The 20567-nt window shown below is 44.9% G+C and overlaps 1 protein-coding gene across 7 annotated transcripts in view; it reads left to right on the top strand.

Moving 5' to 3' along the window:
• AGAP1 (ArfGAP with GTPase domain, ankyrin repeat and PH domain 1) overlaps window positions 1-20567 on the top strand; it is a 561603-nt gene that overhangs the window by 226056 nt on the left and 314980 nt on the right. For all 7 annotated transcript variants that reach the window (XM_004427710.3, XM_004427711.3, XM_087424644.1 and 4 more), the window contains exons 5-6: window positions 2059-2200; window positions 7366-7500. In XM_004427710.3, the coding sequence (XP_004427767.1) occupies window positions 2059-2200; window positions 7366-7500 (277 nt within the window). The remainder of the gene's footprint in view (window positions 1-2058; window positions 2201-7365; window positions 7501-20567) is intronic.

Here is a 20567-nt window from a genome sequence, read left to right as displayed (position 1 = left end):
TGAGTGCCCCCCTGTGTGGTCAGCTCACTTAATCCTCTAGACCCCCCCACCCCCAGGGGAGGATGCTCAGAGCATTCCCATCTTCACAGGGGACACTGATGCCCTGAGATCTCACTCCAAGTTGGAGTTGGGGCACAGACCCAGGTGGTCTGCGTGCCAATGGCTTCACTGCTGGGGCTATAACCAGGACCCCCAGGCGATCTCCGTCTTGGCCTCTGGCCAGGAGAAAGTGTTGACTCAGTTTCCCTGAGGACCTGCCCTTTATTCAGGCCCACTTCCTTCAGAAGCCTTATTTAGCCTAGAAGCTTACCCTAGTTAAAGTAAAGATTTATATGTTAGAGGATATCAGGATGGAGCCTGTCAAGATTATGGACAGGATTTTGTACAAAATTGGGCGGAGTGTTCTTGAACATTCAAGAAAAAATAAAACTGTTTTCAATTTACCATTCCTAGGTGTGTGTGGGCATGATGTTTGTTTTCATTATTCCATGTAGTCTACCCAAAGATCATGGCTTCATGGATGAAATCACAAGACTTTCTGTGGCTACTAGTGTCATCTTAGGGTAGTATAAACCCTGCTGATTAACTGGCTTTCTTTTCCAGCTGTTGGTGGGGGAAGCCACTGGGGTGGGGTGGTGTTTGTGGAGTGCCACCCCTGTTAGGTACTGGGGCGGTCAGAACACACCTTGAGAGAATGGGACGTGGTTTGCATTTCCTCTGCGGGGATGGTCAGACAGTTGTCAGCCTGGGTCTTGGGAGACGAGGCCTGGTCTCAGCGATGACAGGTGCTCTTAAGGTGCTCATGCGTGTGAGGAGGCTGACTTCTCCCACTTCTTGGAAGAGACAGGGAAAAGGAGATGCCCTCTCTGGGCCGGGGTCCTTGGGCTCTCTGGAGGCACATCCGGTTTTCTCAGGCCTGTCCCAAGGTTCTTGGCTCCTAAGTTCTCTCTCTCATTTAATTTTATATTTATCATTTGAACTTCAGATTTATGTAAGTTTCATCATGTAAAAATTTCACATATAACTGAATACACTTTTCATTATCTGGAAGTCTGAACTTAACCCACTCAAAATTTCCCCAAATATTTGTATGAGAGCTGATGCCTTGGCTGTAAAAACTGCAGCTTCTTTTAGAGAAAGCAAACAGGATTTTTTTTTTTTTTTAACCTGGAAAGAGTAGGGGTTATTGGTGCCAGACTGGCCCAATCTCGATTCCGCAGATCCAGTTGACTCTGGGAACCTACTGAGCTTCAAGGACCCGCCATTCCCCAGGCTGCCACTTTACAAGACAGTTATGAGTATTAAATGAGAGAATATAAGCCTGACAGTGTGGTTATTTGCCCAAAATAGGGTTTGTTGTAGGTTTAACTGGATGCAGGTAAAACAAGAGTAAAGTGGCAAGAGAGAGGTCGTTGTGGGGTTTTAATTTTTTTCCCTTATTTTTGTTAGTTTTGTTAACTTCTCTGACAGTGAGTCATAATTTCCTCGCAGGGTGCTGTAAGGATTCTGTGGCAGCTGATCTCTACAGGACAGAACCTCTCGAGACAGAGGAGTAGGCATCAGTGTCAGCCCTGGGGGAGGATTTCTGAGCAGGCTGGGGGACCCCAGGGGAGGAGCCCCCATCTCAGGCTGAGGGGTCCAGCAAGGCATCCTGGGGGGCCTCCAGAGGGCAGACTAGGATGAAACAAAGCTTCAGGGTCAGCCTTGGTGCCCAATCCAGATTGTCTCTGGTGTGAGGTGGGGTTTGCCTTCTGTTCACACAGCTGCGGTTGTCCAGGTCAGGACACAGAGAGGACGTTCCAGTGGGAAGAATATAGAGTTGGCGTTCTCTGGAGATGAGATGAGGGTCCTGTTCCAGGCGTGCTGTGCTCAGGATGAGGAGGGTGTTGGTGACAACCAGAGTCAGGCACTGGACTTGGCCTGCCGGATGGAGCGCTGGCGCTCTCTGCTGGCCGCACGTCCTGTGCTCACGAGGATGTTGTGATTCTGTTCCACCCTGTCTCTCTGCGAGCCCTTCTCACTCGGTTCCTCTGCTCTCCTCCCGTCTTTTCTCCCCAGTTTGCCATGTGGGTGGACGCTGTCATCTTTGTCTTCAGCTTGGAGGACGAGATAAGTTTCCAGACCGTTTACCACTACTACAGCCGCATGGCCAGCTGCCGGAACACGAACGAGATCCCTCTGGTTCTGGTGGGGACCCAGGGTGAGTGATGTCTGCCTACAGATGCTGTTTAGAGGATCCCAAAGTTGGGCTGTACGTGGCCTCACGGTCTGTATTTTCGGCGTGGAGGAATTGTAAAATGATTTAAAGAAGAGAGAACTTCATCCCGAAGGCTCACTTTCTATACTGAGAATCTACGAAACTGTCGCATTTCCTGATTTGATTCTATGGAGAAATCACTTACTCAGAAACCTCAAAACAAAACATGCACGCAGTCCCCCAAATGCTTTAGAAAAAATAAAATCTATTTTCTGTTCTTTTCTGTATTAGGATATCTTAATTCTCTCTGTTATGTAAAAACAATTTATAAGCAATCAAAAAGGTTATTTATTTTAACTTTCAGTGCACCTTTAAGACAATACTGATTTCTGATATGTAGCAGAGTCTTATTTATTCTGCTCTATTTGTTAATGTCTTATAACCCGTATCTTATTTTTAATACAGCAGATCCCTGAGAGAGTATAGAATCATACCGTATGGGCACGTTTCTTGTTTTCTTCTAGGTCACTTAAAACTTGGTCTCTTAGTGAAGTGGCATGACTTAAAGTGTGCTTGTTCTTGGTCACAGATTCATTGATATACGGGTGTCCACCATTGGGGTCTTAACTAAGAGTCACACAGAATGTTTTTAAAAATCAGGTAAAGTTTAACTTCAAAATTGCTTAGTCAGAAAAATGGGCAACTTAAATAATCATGTCAAGAAAAACTGGATTATCCCTTCATTTTTTGGTTCATATACTGTTTTTGCTTATTTCTTTAGAATTAGCACATCTGGTGTGCCCTCCCATGCCCTGATATAAGACTTTTCCAGATGAGAAATTAGCCGTGTTGAACAAGAGGACTGGTTAGCCGTAGGCGTCGCACCAGGTCTAGTATGATAGAGAGCTCAGGTCGGGTAACCGGCTGCTTTGGCAGGAATCTGCACAGATAAGGCTGATTCATGGAGTGGATGTGTGTGCTGGGAGAAATAAAGTAGCGTGGAATAAGCTAAAAGAATTTTCTCAGTGTGCTAGATGAAAAATGTTAGAGTTGGGTTTTCATGGAGACCACCCCCCAATTTTTTTTTAGCAAACATGTAATGGCCAGTGGTCTCATTACAAACCTTCAGAGCAACAGGTGGATTTAGCCTAAAACCAAACAGAAGAGAGGTTCTTTATGCCTATGGCGCCCTCTAGTGGTCACCAGGCAACACGTGCACACCAATAACAAGTTCTTGGTTCTTGTTCTAATATACAGAGTTGGCATTTTTGCGTTGCCATCTTGAAAATTCTTAACAAATAGTGTTTTATAGTGGGTAGGTCATCTGAAGCAGACCCTGCGTAAAGCTGCCTTGAAGCTGAACCGATTCATTTCCAATAAGCTGCTTTTCCTGCAGACCCAGGGTATTTCTGAGCCAAGTCAGAGATTGTGTGGGCGTCTCCTTACGAGCTGCCTGAGTTCAGGGGTTTGTGTTTAGGACTCAGAATGCCTTTGTGCTGCAGACTCTCTGTGATAAATGGTGGGTAAGTTTTCAGGCTAGGTCAGAAGGTTATGCTTGATTTTACTTACATGCCAGTGGTCTTGGTAGTGGGGAGTGGAGTGGGGTGTCTGAGGCCACTCAGACCTGGCGTCGCTGCTCTGTGACCTTGACTGCTGCCTCCTGGGCGCTGGGGGGTCAGACGGAGGAATCCCTGGAAGGCACTTAGGGCATCCACGGGCACTCAGTGTCGAGTAAGTGGTTGCTTTGCTCCTTGTATTTCAGTATACGGCCAGTTTCACTGAGGTCCTGCCTGGGGTGCCAGAAGCTTGTCTCCCTCTGCCCAGTCCTTGGAGATAAGCATGGTCCTCTGTTTCTCCTGCCCCAGCTGAAAGAGGGCACATCTACGCCTCCCACCAGGATGGTGCACGCGTCTGTGGAAGAGGCCTGTGGATGGCTCCGTAGAGGCTCTGGGGAGCCCTGACGCGGTCTCTGAGTGGAAGAACCTACCCCCATTTATTCCCACTAGTTTGATAAGCATTTTTTGATTGAGTGCAGTACGCTTGGGAAGGCCACAGGTGAGGAGCATCTGAGCCAGGGAGCACGGGTGGTGAGGATTTCTTGGCTGTCTCCTCCATTCACTTGTGATACACTGTTCATGCATCAGTGTAGCCACGCGCCCGCTGGGCAGGACAGGAGTGCTGTCAGTTAGGGACGTTCCTCACCTGAGAGATGCTCTGGGTCCTTAACGAGACCTCTAATTCCCAGAGCACCCTCAAAGCCTCAACGGTAAGAAGGTGGTGTGAGTGTGGGCTTCTGGAGCGTTCCACTCTCAGGTACCCGTTAACTGCTTGCAGACTCAAGTTCTGTGAAGTCTTTGTGTTGTCCTGCTTTTGCATGAGCTTCCCAGAACCTCGGAGATAAAAGGCAGCTCAGGTCATAGGTGAGGGAATCTGAAATTCCCTCCCAGCTGGTTGGGGCTGGCGGCCTCAAGGGAGGTGGTGAGAGGGTGGGAAAGAAGAAGAATTATGTTCACTCCTTAAGGCCACCTGGCATGTGGTGCGGCCTCGCCGAGGGTGGGAGGAGCGACTCTGCGAGATGTGATCTCTTCCCTGGTGGGAGCAGCGTGGATGTTCACAAGTGGACGAGACGTTTCTGAATGAGGCGATTATGAAATGTTTGTCAATCAGGTTCTGTTTTAAAGGCTTGCAGATGAACTTGATTTGAGGGAGAAGCGTGAGCTATAAAAGGATGCAGAAGCACAAGGAGGATGAAAACAAGGCTAGTATAGCACTGGAATGCAGAGTGCAGTGGAGCAGGTCCGTGTCTGTGACGTGACAGTGCAGCTGGGGAGTCGAGACAGGACAGAAGCAGAGTGGGCCTCCCACCGAGGAACGAGGGGCCGAGAAATTGTGGGGGCCCAGGTCAGGAGAAGTTTAAACTTCTTTGACTCTTGGTGGCCTGTATTTTCCAAATTACACAAGAATATTGAAAAATTATGGATTTCTAACTTTTCTCCTACTCTTTTCTTAAAAGATGTTTATACCTTTAAAAAATGCTTCTTTTCTTTAAGTGTTGTGAGATACAAGTCAAATTTATTAATCTGTAAGACAAGAAGACAGGAGAAGATGTTCGTTAAAGAAATCCCACTAACAGGCCTTGTCAGAGAATGTTCTAGAACATCTTTTGAGGTGGCTTGGGTGATTGTCAGTGAAAGAGTCCTGAATCATAGAGTTAGTTTCCCTTAGATTAATTCAGAACTATCAGTTCAAACCTATCCCATGGGGCTAAAAAAATAAGGAACAAGGTAGGAAAAGAGAGGGAAAAAATGAATAAATCATTCCCGCCAGATGCCACTTTTTGTATACTTAAAGAATAGAGTGTCAAGTGCGCTGCCTGTGCAAAAATAAACAAAATTTGAAGGGTTGTCGCTATCTTGTGTACCTTATGCTGCTATTCCTTTAACTAGTAGAGAAAATCCTGGTGGTGGATTATGTTTAAAGAGCTGTTGAGTGTTTTCTGTAGCAAAGGGGCCTTCAGACCCTCTGAGAAAATGTCACGTTAGAAAGAAGTCCCTGAAAAGTGCCGGTTGTCTCACACCTGGCGCGGTGGCCGGTAACATCCTGGCTCTGTCTGTTCCTGTGAGCCAGACGCTCAGTAACTCAGTAGTAACGGAATGAACAGGATCGGGGCATCATGGACACTGAGCTCAAAAAGGCTGCATTTTCTTTTTCTTAGGAGACTAGTGGCTGGTGCCTGACGTCTCTGTTTTACTGCTCTAACGCCCCCATCTGTGCACAGATCCTGCAGGAGGTGGGGGTATCCCCTGCCCTCCCATCTGAGCCATCTGTGCCCGGGAGAGGTTCTGTTAAGACCTAAGGTGGGGGGCCGGCCCCATGGCTTAGCGGTTAAGTGCACGCGCTCTGCTACTGGTGGCCCGGGTTCGGATCCCGGGCGCGCACTGATGCACCGCTTGTCTGGCCATGCTGAGGCCGCGTCCCACGTACAGCAACTAGAAGGATGTGCAGCTATGACATACAACTATCTACTGGGGCTTTGGGGAGAAAAAGGGAGAAAAAACAAAAGAAGGAGGATTGGCAATAGATGTTAGCTCAGGGCTGATCTTCCTCACACAAAAAAAAAAAAGCTTTAAAAAAAAAAAAAGACCTAAGGTGGCTCATACACTTGTGCTCATGGTGCCCAGTGCCTCCCCTCGCCTCCCACTCCTGCCCTCACCCTCCAGTCTGCATTAGACACAGCAGGTGCTCAGATGCTCTCCCCCCAGGTAGGGGCTGGTCCCCCCACCTCCTGCAGGTGAGGCTTCCCTGAATATGACACTGGGCACACTGGTCTCGTAACCCCTTCCCTGCCTGACTCGGCTCTTCTCGCCATCCTACATTCTAGTCATTCCTCACTCCTGTCTTATTTTCTGCCTCTCTCCTCGGCCAACTAGAAAATTCTCTCCGTGGGAGTGCAGATTTTGTCTGTCCTGTGCACTGGGTATCCTTGTGCCTAGAGCAGGACCAGACACCTAAGGGGGCTCTGTGAACATGCGTTGAGTGGGTGAATGGCCACACCTGGCGGAACAATGCTGATACAGTCGTGCGCCACATAACAACATTTAAGTCAATGACGGACCGCATATATGACGGTGCTCCCATAAGATTAGTACCACGTAGTCTAGGTATGTAGTAGGCTGTACCATCTAGGTTTGTGTAGGTACACTCCATGATGTTCGCATAATGATGAAATTGCCTGACGGTGCGTTTCTGAGAACATATCCCCATTATTAAGTGGCCCATGACTGTATGCAGGATGCATTTAGCTGGGCGCTTTGTGCAGAGAAGCTCACCTGCAAATAGTGACTGTGGGTTTTTTTCTTTTTTAAAATATTTTCCTCTGGAGCCACATTTAACTCTTACTCCTACCTTCTGGTCTTTCTGGACATTCTCTTATTTCAATTTCAGAAGCAGGATCTTCTGAAACAGGCTTCTACTAATGAATAACTATTCTGGGGTCTGAGATTATTGTTTTGGGGTCAGCTATGTTTTAACAACTCCGGGTTCTTAAAAGAATTAGGTCCCTGCTGAGTAAGGTGCCAGTTTTGAGCTTTCTGGGGACCTTTGGTTGCGGGAGGTGATCAGAGGTGCTTGTGGTCACCACGTTGCTCCTCTTTGTCCGTCTGCTCCAGATGCCATAAGTTCCACCAACCCGCGGGTCATCGATGACGCCAGGGCGCGGAAGCTCTCCAGCGACCTGAAGAGGTGTACATACTACGAGACGTGTGCCACGTACGGGCTCAACGTGGAGAGGGTCTTCCAGGACGGTAAATACCCACTGCTGTGCATACAGCATCCCTTTGCCCTACAGCAGGTCACTCGTCCACATGGATGACAGAAACTCATCATTCCACGCATGAGCATTAGTCTGAGCACTGCATTTGAGAGTGATTCTCAATTCTGTGCTGTTTCAAGTGGTAGGTTCACAAGATGCACTAAACATCCACTCTAAAGCAATCCTAGAGCGAATTCTGTGTGTCACAATATATGACCTTTTTGGGTACAGGATGAAACATTTCTCGAACTATTTATGCACATGATCTGTCCAACTTACGCATGCACCATTTCTTCCTCACTGTAGTGGCTCATTTCATTCTTAATTCAAGCCCATCTTTGGAAAAAAGGCTTAAGTATTTCATTTTAGGCTTTGAGGAGAATAAACTGAAAAAAGAGAGTCAAGTTTGGCCAAAAATAATCACATATGAGGACTCATGGCTGAGAGCAAGCACCTGCACATAGGAGTCATTTCCATGTCATTGCATTCATTGTTGATCGCCCACCTCCAGGAAGGTCACACAGGAAGTTCTCCTGGAGGAGCGTAAGGTTCCACAAGGATAAACATTCACATACATGATTGTAATGCCAAGGTCAGGTTGGGAGAGAGGGGAGAGGGACAGAGGAAGATGTGTGGGAGATGGTGGGAGGAAGGGGTGGTCTCTAGCCTGGAGGGGTCAGGAGGGTCTGGGGTTAAGTGACTCTTTCAGCATTGAAGACCTGGGAGAAGGATGCTCCCGGCAAAGGGTCCCCTTTCCGGTGGGAGTCAAGGGAAATAAATCCTTCTGGTTAAATCTGGTTTAGATGCACCTTCACAGCCCCCTGCTCTGGTGCCAAGGGGACTGAGGGCAGAGCAGGGTGGCGGGAGTGGTCTCTTCAGAGCTGCTCCGAGGTCATTGAGGCCTTGCTGTGCACCAACCCTGAGGAAAACTTGTTACTACTAGTACACATAGTGATTACAGGACTGCTCTCAGTACTTCCCCACACTGGGCAATGTGTGCTTTTCTTTTCAATGTCCAAATTAGTTTTCAGGTGAAATTGTAGGAATTCCACACTTGCACCATTTTATTAAATTTTGAAGATTGCATCCATTTTCAAACTTTGCATTTTCTTCCCTTTTCCTTAACAGCCAGGTCCTTTTCTAAGTTGTCATCTCTTGCCTCCTATCTACCTCACAGATGATTATCAGTCTTTCTATTTTTCAGCACATTATCCTTTTTACTCCTTTATACCTCATATTTCTTGCTACCTTGTCCAATGCCAATTCTGAAGCAGCTCGGGATTTCGCTGAGAAACAGTACAAAGTCGCTGGGGATCTGCATTACATCCCTGTCTTCCTTCCTGTCACAGTTACACAGCCTCCTCCGACAATGCCATCATACTACTGAGTAGCAAACCCCCATTTAAAACACGTGCTGGGCCCGTGTTCGTAGCTCCTTGAATGTTGGTGAGGCCGTGAAGAATTAGGCAAGGAAGCACATGGAGTTCTTCAGGGTTCTAACCGGGCACGGTCACTGTTTGCCATTGAATAGCCGTGTGAATAACCCTGTGAATGTTAAAGTGGAGTATTTCAAACAAAGGTCCCCCAAATAGGGCTCACTGCCTGTTTTTATAAATAGACTTTTCTTGGAACATAGCTATGCCGTTTACAGGCCGTGGGGGATACAGGCCCCGCCGCTCTTGGTTGTCACCCCAGAGCTGAGTCAGTGCAACAGAGACCTCATGGCCCACAGAGCCTGACATGTTACTCTCCGGCCCTCTACATCCTGATGCAAGCGGTTGGAATTGGGTTGCAAGGATGAGTTTATTCTGCACAATGATAGCTTTACTTGTGCATTTACCGTGGTTAGCAAACGTGAACTTTCCATAAATAAATGAGCTCATCTTATAAGTAATCACCGTAAGAAGTAATACCGGGGGATGCCACGGTCATGGAGCTTCCCTGCCCGGGGTCTGGAGCGTGTGAGGCAGTGGACAGGCAGTGGCCTGTGTGCTGGTGGCGCTTCACTGTCGTCCTTAGGGTGGAGCAGGCGAGGGGAGAGCAGGGATCTTTCCAGATGTCATTATATTAAAATATTAAAGTGTTCCCATTGCTGTGATAGCTCATGTGGTGGCTCCTCAAACAACGGTTTGACTGGTGCAGCACATTATACTCTTAGTGTAATTTTCACAGGCTTTGGAGATTTTAGTACATTTTGTTGTTTCTTATTTTAGAAATAATACGTTCCCATTAAATATTTGGATTGTACAGAGTCAGAAAAGGAAATTATACCTGTGATACTACAATTTCTGCAGCTATTGTGATGATTTCATCCTTAAAATATTTTTTTATTTCATATGAAGGTAAGTTGTAAAAATAAAATTAGGGTTACTCTGCATATTTTATAGGGTAATTACGTGGTATATATTTGTTAAATCGTAGCCTCTTTAATCGTTAGTGGTCACAGCAGGTGCAAACCGAGTGGGGACTGTACTCAGTGCTTAGAAATCATTAACACTAACAGTCCATTTTCATCCTCAAGGAAAAAGAACTTGTAAGGTTTAGAGTTAAAGAAATCGAGGTTCAGAAAAGTTAACATAATGTGACTAAAGGCACTTCCCCTGGATTAGACCCCTGTCTTGGGTCCAAGAGCTTAGAACCTTAGCCATTTTGTCATTAACATGGAAGTGATGTGGGTCCCGTCCACTTACCTGGGGAAGCTGGGCGGAGGGCAAGTCCACTGTGCTGGTTTGCTGCCCGCTCACGGACTTGGTTTATTTGGAGTTCTCTATTGACTTTCAGGCTCCTCTATGCCTTACGGCTTACTTTTATTTATGTACTTTTTTATATATTTGCATTGTAGAAGGAGAGAATAAAGAAAAAGCATATCATTTCTATGTAACATTTAGCTTATCAACAAAAGAAGAAAACAGCCCAGGTGTGTCACACCAGAGCCGACTTCCACCTGCCCCTGCAGACCAAGCTCCTCGTCGGCCGGCCACCCAGGTTTATTTTTTAAGAGACCAGGGACTTGAGGCTTTGCTTCTTTAACTTGTGACTTCTTAGTGTCCTGAAACAGGAGAAAAATTGTGAAACGAATGGAGAAACATGTCTGTTTACTTTTCTCTTATTGGTTAGTTGTCAAATGGCTGTTGGACAGTAATTCAGGAGGGAGGTTCTTTGTTGCCATCAGGAGTATCAGGAGGCGGGGAAGTAGGTTGGTTCATTCATTCATTCATTCATTCGAGCACCACCTTTCCACACGCGCTGCCTCTGGTTAGGGGTAGAGATACAGTGGTGGAGCCCCTGCCTTGGTGAAGTGAAGTCCGGTAGGGAGGATAAACACAGAACCATCACTCCGAGATGTAAGCGTGCATCTTGCCTGGGGGTGGAGAAGAAGTGTGATGGACAAGATTGCTTTCTGTTGCCCCCTCTCAGCAGTCTGGGATCATCTTCCCTTGCTGAGTTGGTGTGGCTTGTGGAGCAGAACCATCTGGCCTGGTAGGGGTTCCTGTAAATAAGACTCCTCTTTTGAGAATTAATACACTGTTTGTACTTGATCTTTGCAGCTGAATCTGACTTGAGACCTGGTTGCCCATCTGCTTGTCTCGATTTCCAGAGGAGCCCTGCAGAGAGTTCAGGGGCCCCAGCAGGCTGGACGCAGGGAATTGAGGCAGCTGTGAGCTGCACAGGGCCCACCCTCTGTGTCCCTCAGTCTGTCCGATTCTGTGCAGTTCTGTTTGCTGCTCTCTGTGTCTGGGAGATTAACTATAGGCTTTTGTATTTTTAACATTATAATGGTGAGTTCTGTTTGGCATTAAGTTTTTTTTTTTTTTTTGTGAGGAATACTGGCCCTGGGCTAACATCTGGGCCTATCTTCCTCCACTTTATGTGGGTCGCTGCCACAGCATGGCCTGACAAGCGGTGCCTTGGTGCGCACCCAGGATCCGAACCTGGGCCGCCAGCAGCAGAGCGCTCGCACTTAACTGCTACGCCACAGGGCCGGCCCTGGCATTAAGTTTTTTGGAAGTCCCTGGTCATTTGCTCTCTTAGGGCCTGGATACATGAAGAGACAGGATGACAGAAAAATAAAGTTAATTCTCTGCAGACATTGTTTCCCTGGTGCTGTGATTTTTTTTAAAAAGAGAAGTTTCTCTCAGTCTCTGTAAAGGAACCAACTCTGAGTGGCGGAAGCCCTTGCCCTGAGCATGTCTTCCATGGCATTTTAGTCCAGTCGTTGGGTAGGTAAAGGAGGGTAGTGTTGGTGATGGGACTGTTCAACCTACATGTTCAGAGATAACCTAAAATAATTATAACTTGGTGACAAAAATAAACTCTTCCCCCAGAAGACCAAGCATTGCTTAAAGGTAGCAAAATGTCATTTGTGTGTAGGTGGTGAAAGGGTCCCTTGGAGCATTACATGTGCCATCTTGGGAACAAGAAAATGGCTCTGCCCCCTAGTCTTCAAGATGGAGCATTGGAGATTTTAGTTCCCTGCAGTTGGATTTTGGAAATTGTGAATTTTTAGTGTCTTTTCAAACACTTTTAAATTTCTCATGTACATTGAGTGTCTGTGTTCGAAGCTTGTTTTGCCTCCAGTGACAGTGACGTATAATGGATGCATGATGAGCGGTGTGATTTGTGTCACAGTATAGTTACCTTATTCAACCTAAGGACGAGGGAGAATCAGGTTTTTGTTTGTTTTGGCATCTTATGGAATAGAGCCAATGGACTCCCTAAGTTTTGGGGAGTATATTTTATAATTTTGGTATCTGACTTGTATGGGATACTTTAAAGATCCCTGATACCCAAAGAAGAGTGGTTTCCCTTCATACAGAATGAGGAGCAGAAACAGACGGTGGTACCAAAACATTGTTTTAATTTTCCCTATATTGGCTACTTAATGAGCTTTCCCTGTCTGTTTCCTGGAATGAGCTGGTAGAGATTTATCTGAATTGTGAACAGTACTGTTTTATATGTGAGCTGTTGATTATGCATCCCAGTGTCAGTGGCTTTGTATGCAGAATTTAATATTGTTGCATGTATATTCTAAAATTGCAGTCATTTGTTAAATTCTAATTCACACCATCCTGTTATACAAATTAAGACTTACTCCCCACTAAAACTTTAACTTCTTACCTTCTTAAACTTGTGTTCATAGGACAGTAGGAAAACCTGCATGCAAAATTTTGCTCTGTCAATAATTGTTAGGCCAGGTCAAGATCCATAGAAACCAAGATCTAGATAAATTACAGATTACCATCTGTCCGCTTAACTCTCCCCAAGACTGTGTTATTTGTCAAGGGTAATAGGGTATTTAGTGATGTCATATAGATACCTTTCCTTCTAGGATAGATCTGTGTTATTTATATTAAAAGAAACAATTCGGTTTTAGGTGCATGTGGGTGGAAAAGCTGGGCGATAGCATTTAAAGAGTTCCGTTTACCAATTGCTAGCGCTGCTCCAGCCTTAACGTTTACTGGGGCTTCCCCATTTACATGCTTATGTGTATTGTCCTGGTGGGTGGGCATGTATCTGACAGAGTGGTCCCCATTCTATGTCAGATCCATGTCGATCTTTCAACACCATCACCCCAGCTTGTAAATTGGTCTTGCAGTTAACATTCTGGAAAGCGCTTTCATAGAAGCCGTTCCACTTGATTTTCACCCCTGCCTGGGGATGGCTCACCAGGACGTGGATAACCCATGCTAAGGGCTGAGCCAGGAGAGGTTGCGTGACTGGCCCAAGGTTATGCGTTAAGTCCGGGAGCCTCGGTTTGCTTTCCATCCTTTGCTTCCGAAGACTGAAATCCTGATGCACAAATCCATTTCGCCCTAGGCATCTGCCGCTGCCTGCTGCTGATTATGGGAGTGTCCGAAACAAGATTCGCTGTGTTAATGAGCCCAATTTGTGCAACCTAATTGCATGTATTGGAGCATCATTAAGTGTAAGCATCTTCTGGGACCTTCCTCCCGTGTACTGCATCATCTTGCCTTTGGTTTTGCTGACGCTGCAGTCTTGTGTTTGTGCTGCTAAAGGAGATGTCAATTAGGCCTCTTCCGTTCTTTCCTGGAACTGGCTTAGTTTTCATTGTTGGGATGGCCAATTTTATTATGTTTTTGTCGCTGTTGGTTTTCTCCTTTCTTTATTACGTTAGAGATTAGATTGGAGCCAATGTATTTTTATACTTATATTTATTTTTCTCCAAGGGAGTGCTTTTTGAAATAAGATTTTTCATGTTTGAAAGCAAGCCATATATATGTGTACCTTTGGCATTTAATATATATCAAAAAGGTGAACTAATGAGTCATTGTTGATATATACTTTTTTATCATTTGTAATAATGGCTCATATTTATGTTGCAGTGTAAGGGCTTATGATGTAAGACAGTAGGTCTTATTAGGCCTGATTTACATCTGGGAACCACAGTCTCTGAGATGTTTGCATCCTAAAGTCACATCCTACAGCTGGTGTCAGGTGAGGCCAGCACGTCCTTTACCTACTGTCGGTTTTTGCTATCCATCGGTGCCTGTCCCTGTCACCATGTCCACATGCCCCTCCCCCCTGCACATGCTCACCGCCCTCTCTGCATTGAAAAGTTGTACATGCAAGACTTCTCATGACAGAGGTCTCGTTAGCCGGTATTATGATAGGGGAAAAAAATAGTTCAGCTGCTTAAATTGCACTTTGTTTAATATTTTAAAACTTTCTAATAAGAATGACATAAAGTAACCTACGTAAGGTTTAGGTAAGGCTTATGTGGCGATGCTGAAGTAGGGCAAAAAAGAAAAGGAAAATGTTCATCAGGTTCCTCTAAAGTTAAGTGGCTGTGTCTTGAAAGGTGGTTTTGCTCCTGGTTTCGCGGCTGCACTGCTGTCATCATTAACCACTAGTGTCATTGGCTGTCACCGCCTGGTATCTTCTAACATGGTCTAATCCTGTGGAAATTAGAATCTGCAGGTTGCCTCCAAAAGAGCCACATCTGGCCCATGGTTTATTGTCTCTCACTAAACTGACAAGTACCTGCCTGGTGTTAAGATTAAGTCAACTTTGAGCCAGCTGGTGGAGGGAGTCTTTCTGTTTGTGCTAGAGCCCTGGTTTATATTTGGATGGGAGAGTGCATGAATGATTTACAGTGATTATTTTTATAAAACATAACATTGTCAATACCTCTTGTATATGCATTTTCAATTCCAGGTAATTTCTTAACCAAAGAGGCTTTCTCTGTTAGCAGTGTTAAATCACAAATTAAAAGAATGAACTAATACCAAAAGTAAAGTACTAACTTTTGGTGCAGTAAACCATATTTTCAGAGGTTAAAAAAAAGAAAAAAAAAAAACCTTCTGCATTAATATTTTCAGAAAAAGAATTAGTTTGAGTTCAAAAATTCTTAGTTGGGAAGCTGTAATGCATGTGTGACAGTCGAGCCCAGCATCCAGCCCATAATCTGCAACCATGTCTTTCCAGCACTTTCAGCAAATAGGACATGTGTTAAGTTAGGATGGAATCAATGACTGGGCTACACCAAACATTTGTAGGACTAAGTTGAGAATGTGTATGAGGTGATGATCCTCAAATAATCCAAGCATTTTAAAATATTATTATTAATTTGTCAAAAGTATGAAATGAGCTTGTTTCTTGCTTGGAGTCTCTTTGTTTAGAAGTTGCCCTGTTGAAGAGTTTATCTCTTGTCCATTGAACTGTTCGGTGGACCCAGAGGCCAGACTTTTCAAGAGGAATTATCTCCTTAGAATACTTTACTTAATATCACCCATCCAAAATGGAACTTTTTAGGTAGGGGGGAATATGTGAATTATCAGTGTGGTCCATACTCCACAGATGACAGCTGCTAGCCTCAACAACATGGAGTCAGGTACAAAACTTGATAATTCTTTAACTAGTTTATGATATGGTTAGAAGGAACCATTACAAGTAAAGGCATTTTGATTCTTCCAGAAAGTGTATGGGAAGAACTCATCTTCAAGTCTTTATCAAGACTGACGTTATTACAAATAACGAGAGAAGTAAATAATCTTTTATTTCATAATGTTGTGGAATATCATGTTAATAGAGGCTTTGATCTTTTCTGGCAGTTTCCTACCCTAAGTCTGGAATTTTTCATGCTGTGCTTCTCCTATTGGAAACGTTAAGCGGGCACCGATACTCAGATATGTGCACAGAGTTGCCTGAATTAACTCTCACGCTGCCGACAAGAGGTCATTAAACACATTATTAGTAAATATTCTCTATTTTGATTTCCGTGTTAAGACTCCTGTCTTTTGCTCATGGAATTAGTTTTATCAGTGACATAGAAAATGGTTATTTCAGTGCTTTTCTGCGCTGCAGCGTGGTAGCTGTTTTGCCCCAGGATTCCTCTTAATGACTGTAGCCAGCTTGAATTAGCTTGATGTATCATTAATGCATACAAATGGCTTTTATTTTTGTTCGTAATCTGTTCATAATGCCACGGCATTCTGCTCTTTCTAATGTTTTTAGAATGATTAAATGGCGATGTACTTTTTGACCTATTTAACCCTCCACGCATCTCTGATCAAAAGAATATGAAAATATTACTTAACTAGGAGAGTCAGAAGTTGTTATGATCTATAGCTGATGTTTACAAGTGATTTTGAAGTCTTTATTTTATAACATTTTTTTCCTTATAGAATATGGACATAGTCATATTTTGGATAACCTTCAGTTCATGAAAGAAAAGGAAAAGTGATCCTCAAGGAAGTTGACTTTTTAAGTTGTGAGATTCTTTGACACGAGAAAGGGGAGCTTTACCCCGTGGGTGTTGATATTTTTGCATGCTACTTACGGGGTGCGCCTGGCCAGGCATTGGCTCCAGGAGTGTGCAAGGGAGTCTGGATCAGAGCAGAATGTGGGCATCCCGCAAGGCCAGGCTCTAGAATCTGGGGTTAGTTTGTGTATTGAGCACAGACCTACTGGAAATGCTGTAAAGAGGAGACTGATACACTAACAACCTTATTGATCTTTCCGGATTTAGGGAAAAGTAAGCTGTGAAGAGTGGATTGCAAACTTGTTTATCTAAAAGAAAAACAGACTGTAAAAACTTAGATGAGTATGTTGGATTTTGTGAGATTTGCCAAAGAAAAGAGAGAGACGATTTTTTGGTGTGTGTGAGAGGAAGATGGGCCCTGTGGTAACATCTGCCAATCCTCCTCTTTTTGCTGAAGAAGACTGGCCGTGGGCTAACATCCGTGCCCATCTTCCTCCACTTTACATGGGATGCCGCCACAGCATGGCTTGCCAAGTGGTGCGTCAGTGCGCGCCTGGGATCCGAACCGGCAAACCCTGGGCTGCCGCAGCGGAGCGTGCGCACTTAACCGCTTGCACCACCAGGCTGGCCCTGAGAGATGATTTTTAAAGGATATGAAGAGTGGAAATAAAAACCACCCATAACACCACCACCCAGTGGCTGTCATTGTTAAGGCCTGGTGTATGTATGCGTGCCTCCCACGTATTAGAAAAAATGGATTATCAGACATTGTAACATTTTACCACCTGCTTTTTCACATAAATACTTTTTCTACAATATCATTTCTAATCTTTGAATTGTATTCCATTGAGTGAATATATCACGTTTTTTTGGCCCAATGCTCTGTTAGACATTTAGGGCCTTTTTCCCCCTATTAATTTATTTGTTTTGGGATCAATGCTTCAGTGGATGGCTCTTTACCTACATCTGTATCTCCATCTGTCATTTCTTGAGGATGCAGCTCTAGAAGTGAGACTGTGGGTCGGTGACTCGCATAGCTTCGTGGCTCTTGGTCCTTGTTGTCCAGTAGCCTCCTGGGGAGTCTGCACCCATTCGGATCTCCCACAGCAGGTATCCTTTCTCTGCACCCTGGCCACACTGGATATTTTCATATTAAAAATTTGCGTTGTTTATAGGCAGAAAATAATCATAACTTCTAGTTTGTTTCAAATATTATTTTCAATGGATCTGTCTCTTAACGTGAAAATAAGCTCATCTCCTGTGATCAGTTGTTTTGTGAAGGAGTAGTCTCTTGGGTGGGAAAAGGTTGGCATATTGGGGTGACACGTGGGGAGCAGGTGGTCCTTGCTGCTTTTGCAGATGTGTCCTCTCCGGTATCTCAGGTGGGTTCGCTGAGACTGGAGCACCCTGGCTCCCCAGAGGGCACGCGGCCCAGAGACTGGTCCCGAGTTCCCTGTACGGCTGCGACCTTCAGTGGTGAGCTAGACGTCAGAAGTGGCGTGTTTCGTCAGGCTTCTGAGGGAAGCAAAGAGAAAACGACATTCCTGGTGCCTTGATCTTGGACCTCCCCCTTAGCGGTATGTCATGTTAGCGCTCGGAAGGACTCGAGAAGCCCTCTGAACCCACCCCTCATTTCCACACACAGGAATGGAGTTCCAGAGAAGGGCATGCCTGCCGTGGTCACAGGGCAAGACTGGTGGCTGCGTCTTAAGCACGATTTTTCTGCTGCTCTGTATCGTCCTTCTGGAGTGAATCCTGGAACTTCTTCTAGACCAGTATTTCCCAAATGCTCAAAGTACATCCTCCTTTTTGGTGAATATAAAAGTCTTATTTCATTATTAAATGTTTGAAACGTCAAAATTGAGGAAGCCCACACAAGTCACTACTGTGAAAATTAGAGAATTCAAACATGAGCAAGCATTCTTTTTTTCTGTCATGTCCTGAATCGGCGTGTGGAAGGTGGAGCACTTCACTGGCACGGATGATGGCTGCTTCATTTTCCAGCTCTGCATGCTCCCCCGGGTGCCACCCACATTCAGTTACCATCGCACGCTGCCCCCAAAGGGCTAGCCCCTTCATTGGGTGCGTGTGGGGCCTACAGGCTTGTACTTAGACATGTAATTAATAAACAGCAGTCGAGTCTAAAAGGAGCGAGAACCTAAAAAGTGTTCCCTTGGGGGATTGTCTGGCTAGCTGTTGCGTTATCAGGCCTGTTGCCATGAGAAAGCAGAGCAGGCGGCACTGCCGGCCTCCCTCCCCCCCGGAGACACTCTGCAGCTCTTGTGCATGTACGCGTCTGTGTCTGCAGGGGACGCTGTGATCCGTCCCTGGCCAACTACTCCAAGTACAGCCATAGTTCAAGAATTTTTTTGGTCTGCGATGTTTGGAGTTTCAGGAAACTCCGTCACATTTAACTTTCTGTGCAAACTGTAAGAAAAAAACATTGAACATGGATGCAAGGATATACTCCGATCCCTGCGCCAAGATTTCATTGTTAAATGAAATGCCAAGGTGTCTTCTGCATTTAAGTTCATTTCTTGCATGACCCACAACCTTGTAGACTTGCAGATCTGGGAGGACCTGAGACCACACCCTCCTCTTCCGCTGCTGTCCAGATGAGCAGGCAGGGCCCGCAAAGCCAGTCCCATCAGAGACACCGTTAGTGGCAAAGCAGGAGCTGGAAATTAGGTTCCTAGCCATTGGCTGCACAGTATTACCTTTCTTCTGTGAATGTTATACTCAGAAGCCATGGATTACATTTTAAAACCTAGTAGTGAATGAAAATGCTCCTTTAAGTTATAATTATTTTTAATAAAATGTAATAAGCCATTTCACCACTGAGAGTTCTTGGGTTAAATGGAGGACTATAATCAATATATAAATTATTTCTGATAAGTATTTAATAAAAACTCATTCACACAAACTGTTTTCTTCATGTAATAGAATACATGGGTAATAGAACACTGGATCTGTGACAGGCTCTCTGAGATTCAATGAAAATAGGGTGAAAAGGAAGTGTTTGCTTTGAGTACTGGATTTTGTAATGTAGTAGGATGCCACTAGGGGGCATCGAAGGAGCTCGAGGATTATTCTCACTCGTGTTCTTCTCTTTTGCTGTCACTATGGAGAAAACAGACATCATAAAACTAACACGCTGGTTTAGGAGACCATTTAGACCTGTAATAAGATACACCCCATAAAATGGGTGAAGTTACTGGATCAGCAGTACCCGAATGCAGAGTTAAAAAAGTTTTGTTCATTGGAATAGGGAAGAGAATAAAGTAAAAAAGATGAAATGATAGACTCGGTGGTTAAAGGGACCACAATCCCTTCTTCCTTTTTGCCTTGCGTGTAACTTTAGAGAAGAATACAAGAAAATTGGGCTGAAGATACACTTATTTTCTTAGAGTATAATAGAAGGATTTATTATTTAGTCCATCATTCTCTTTTACCAGAACCCACCACGAGTTCTGTTGGCCTGAGCGACAGCCTGGGCCTCCCACTTTAGGGTCTGCATTCTTGATCCAAAGGCCAGTGGAGCCTGCTTCTGATGGACACCTGGGCTGAGTGGGGTGCCTTGTGAGTTTGGGGTGGAGCCGTTGCCCACTGGCCTCGCTGCCCAGCTGTTGCCTCTCCCTGGTATGGAACGCTGTGAATTCTTCTTTGTGCGGTCTGGTAGTTGGAGATGAGGAGACGGATGACAAAATCAGACATTCTTGTGCAGAAGGAAGGGAGTTGAGAGTTTGGGGAAATGGAGATATTCTTTTTGCAGAGGTGAGCAGCTTTATTGAAAGAGGAAAGGTGCTGAATGGCTTATAATGTATTGAGGACCCTTCCAGAGAGATAGTGGTTGCTGCTTCTTCGTGAGATCAGCATGGGCTGGGGGCTCAGAGGGGAGAAGAGTCGCCATACACACGACAGACATTTGTCTGGGTCGACTCTTTTAGTTTCTTGAGGTTTTTTTTCCCCCTCCTCTCTTAGTTTTTTTGCCCGTAAAGTTGAGGGCTTCTCCTCGCTCTCATTTATTTATTTTTTGGTTTTACACTGTATTTTTTCCCACTACATAATTTCCATTAGAAATTGTAGCATCTCAGATCAGAAAATTTTCAGTTTCTTTATTTGGCGAATGTGACTCACTATACTTTCAGGACCTCTGATGAGAAACAGATCAGATCACAAGGGAGTCTATACAAATTTTCTTTTATCAGATTACTTATAAATTGAGTGTTTAGGATTTGTAAGGAAGCGGACATAATTTGGAGAGTTCTGCGGTTTTCAGTCTTTGGAATAGTGGAAACATGGCAGAATGTTGTGAGCAAGAGAAGTAGGTTAAAGTG

The sequence above is a fragment of the Ceratotherium simum genome, chromosome 37, assembly GCF_057802395.1.
Source record: "Ceratotherium simum simum isolate JZ-2026a chromosome 37, ASM5780239v1, whole genome shotgun sequence".
Classification (NCBI taxonomy): Eukaryota; Metazoa; Chordata; class Mammalia; order Perissodactyla; family Rhinocerotidae; genus Ceratotherium; species Ceratotherium simum.
Note: the sequence above shows the minus strand (reverse complement) of the source record. Positions and strands in the feature narration are given on the sequence as shown.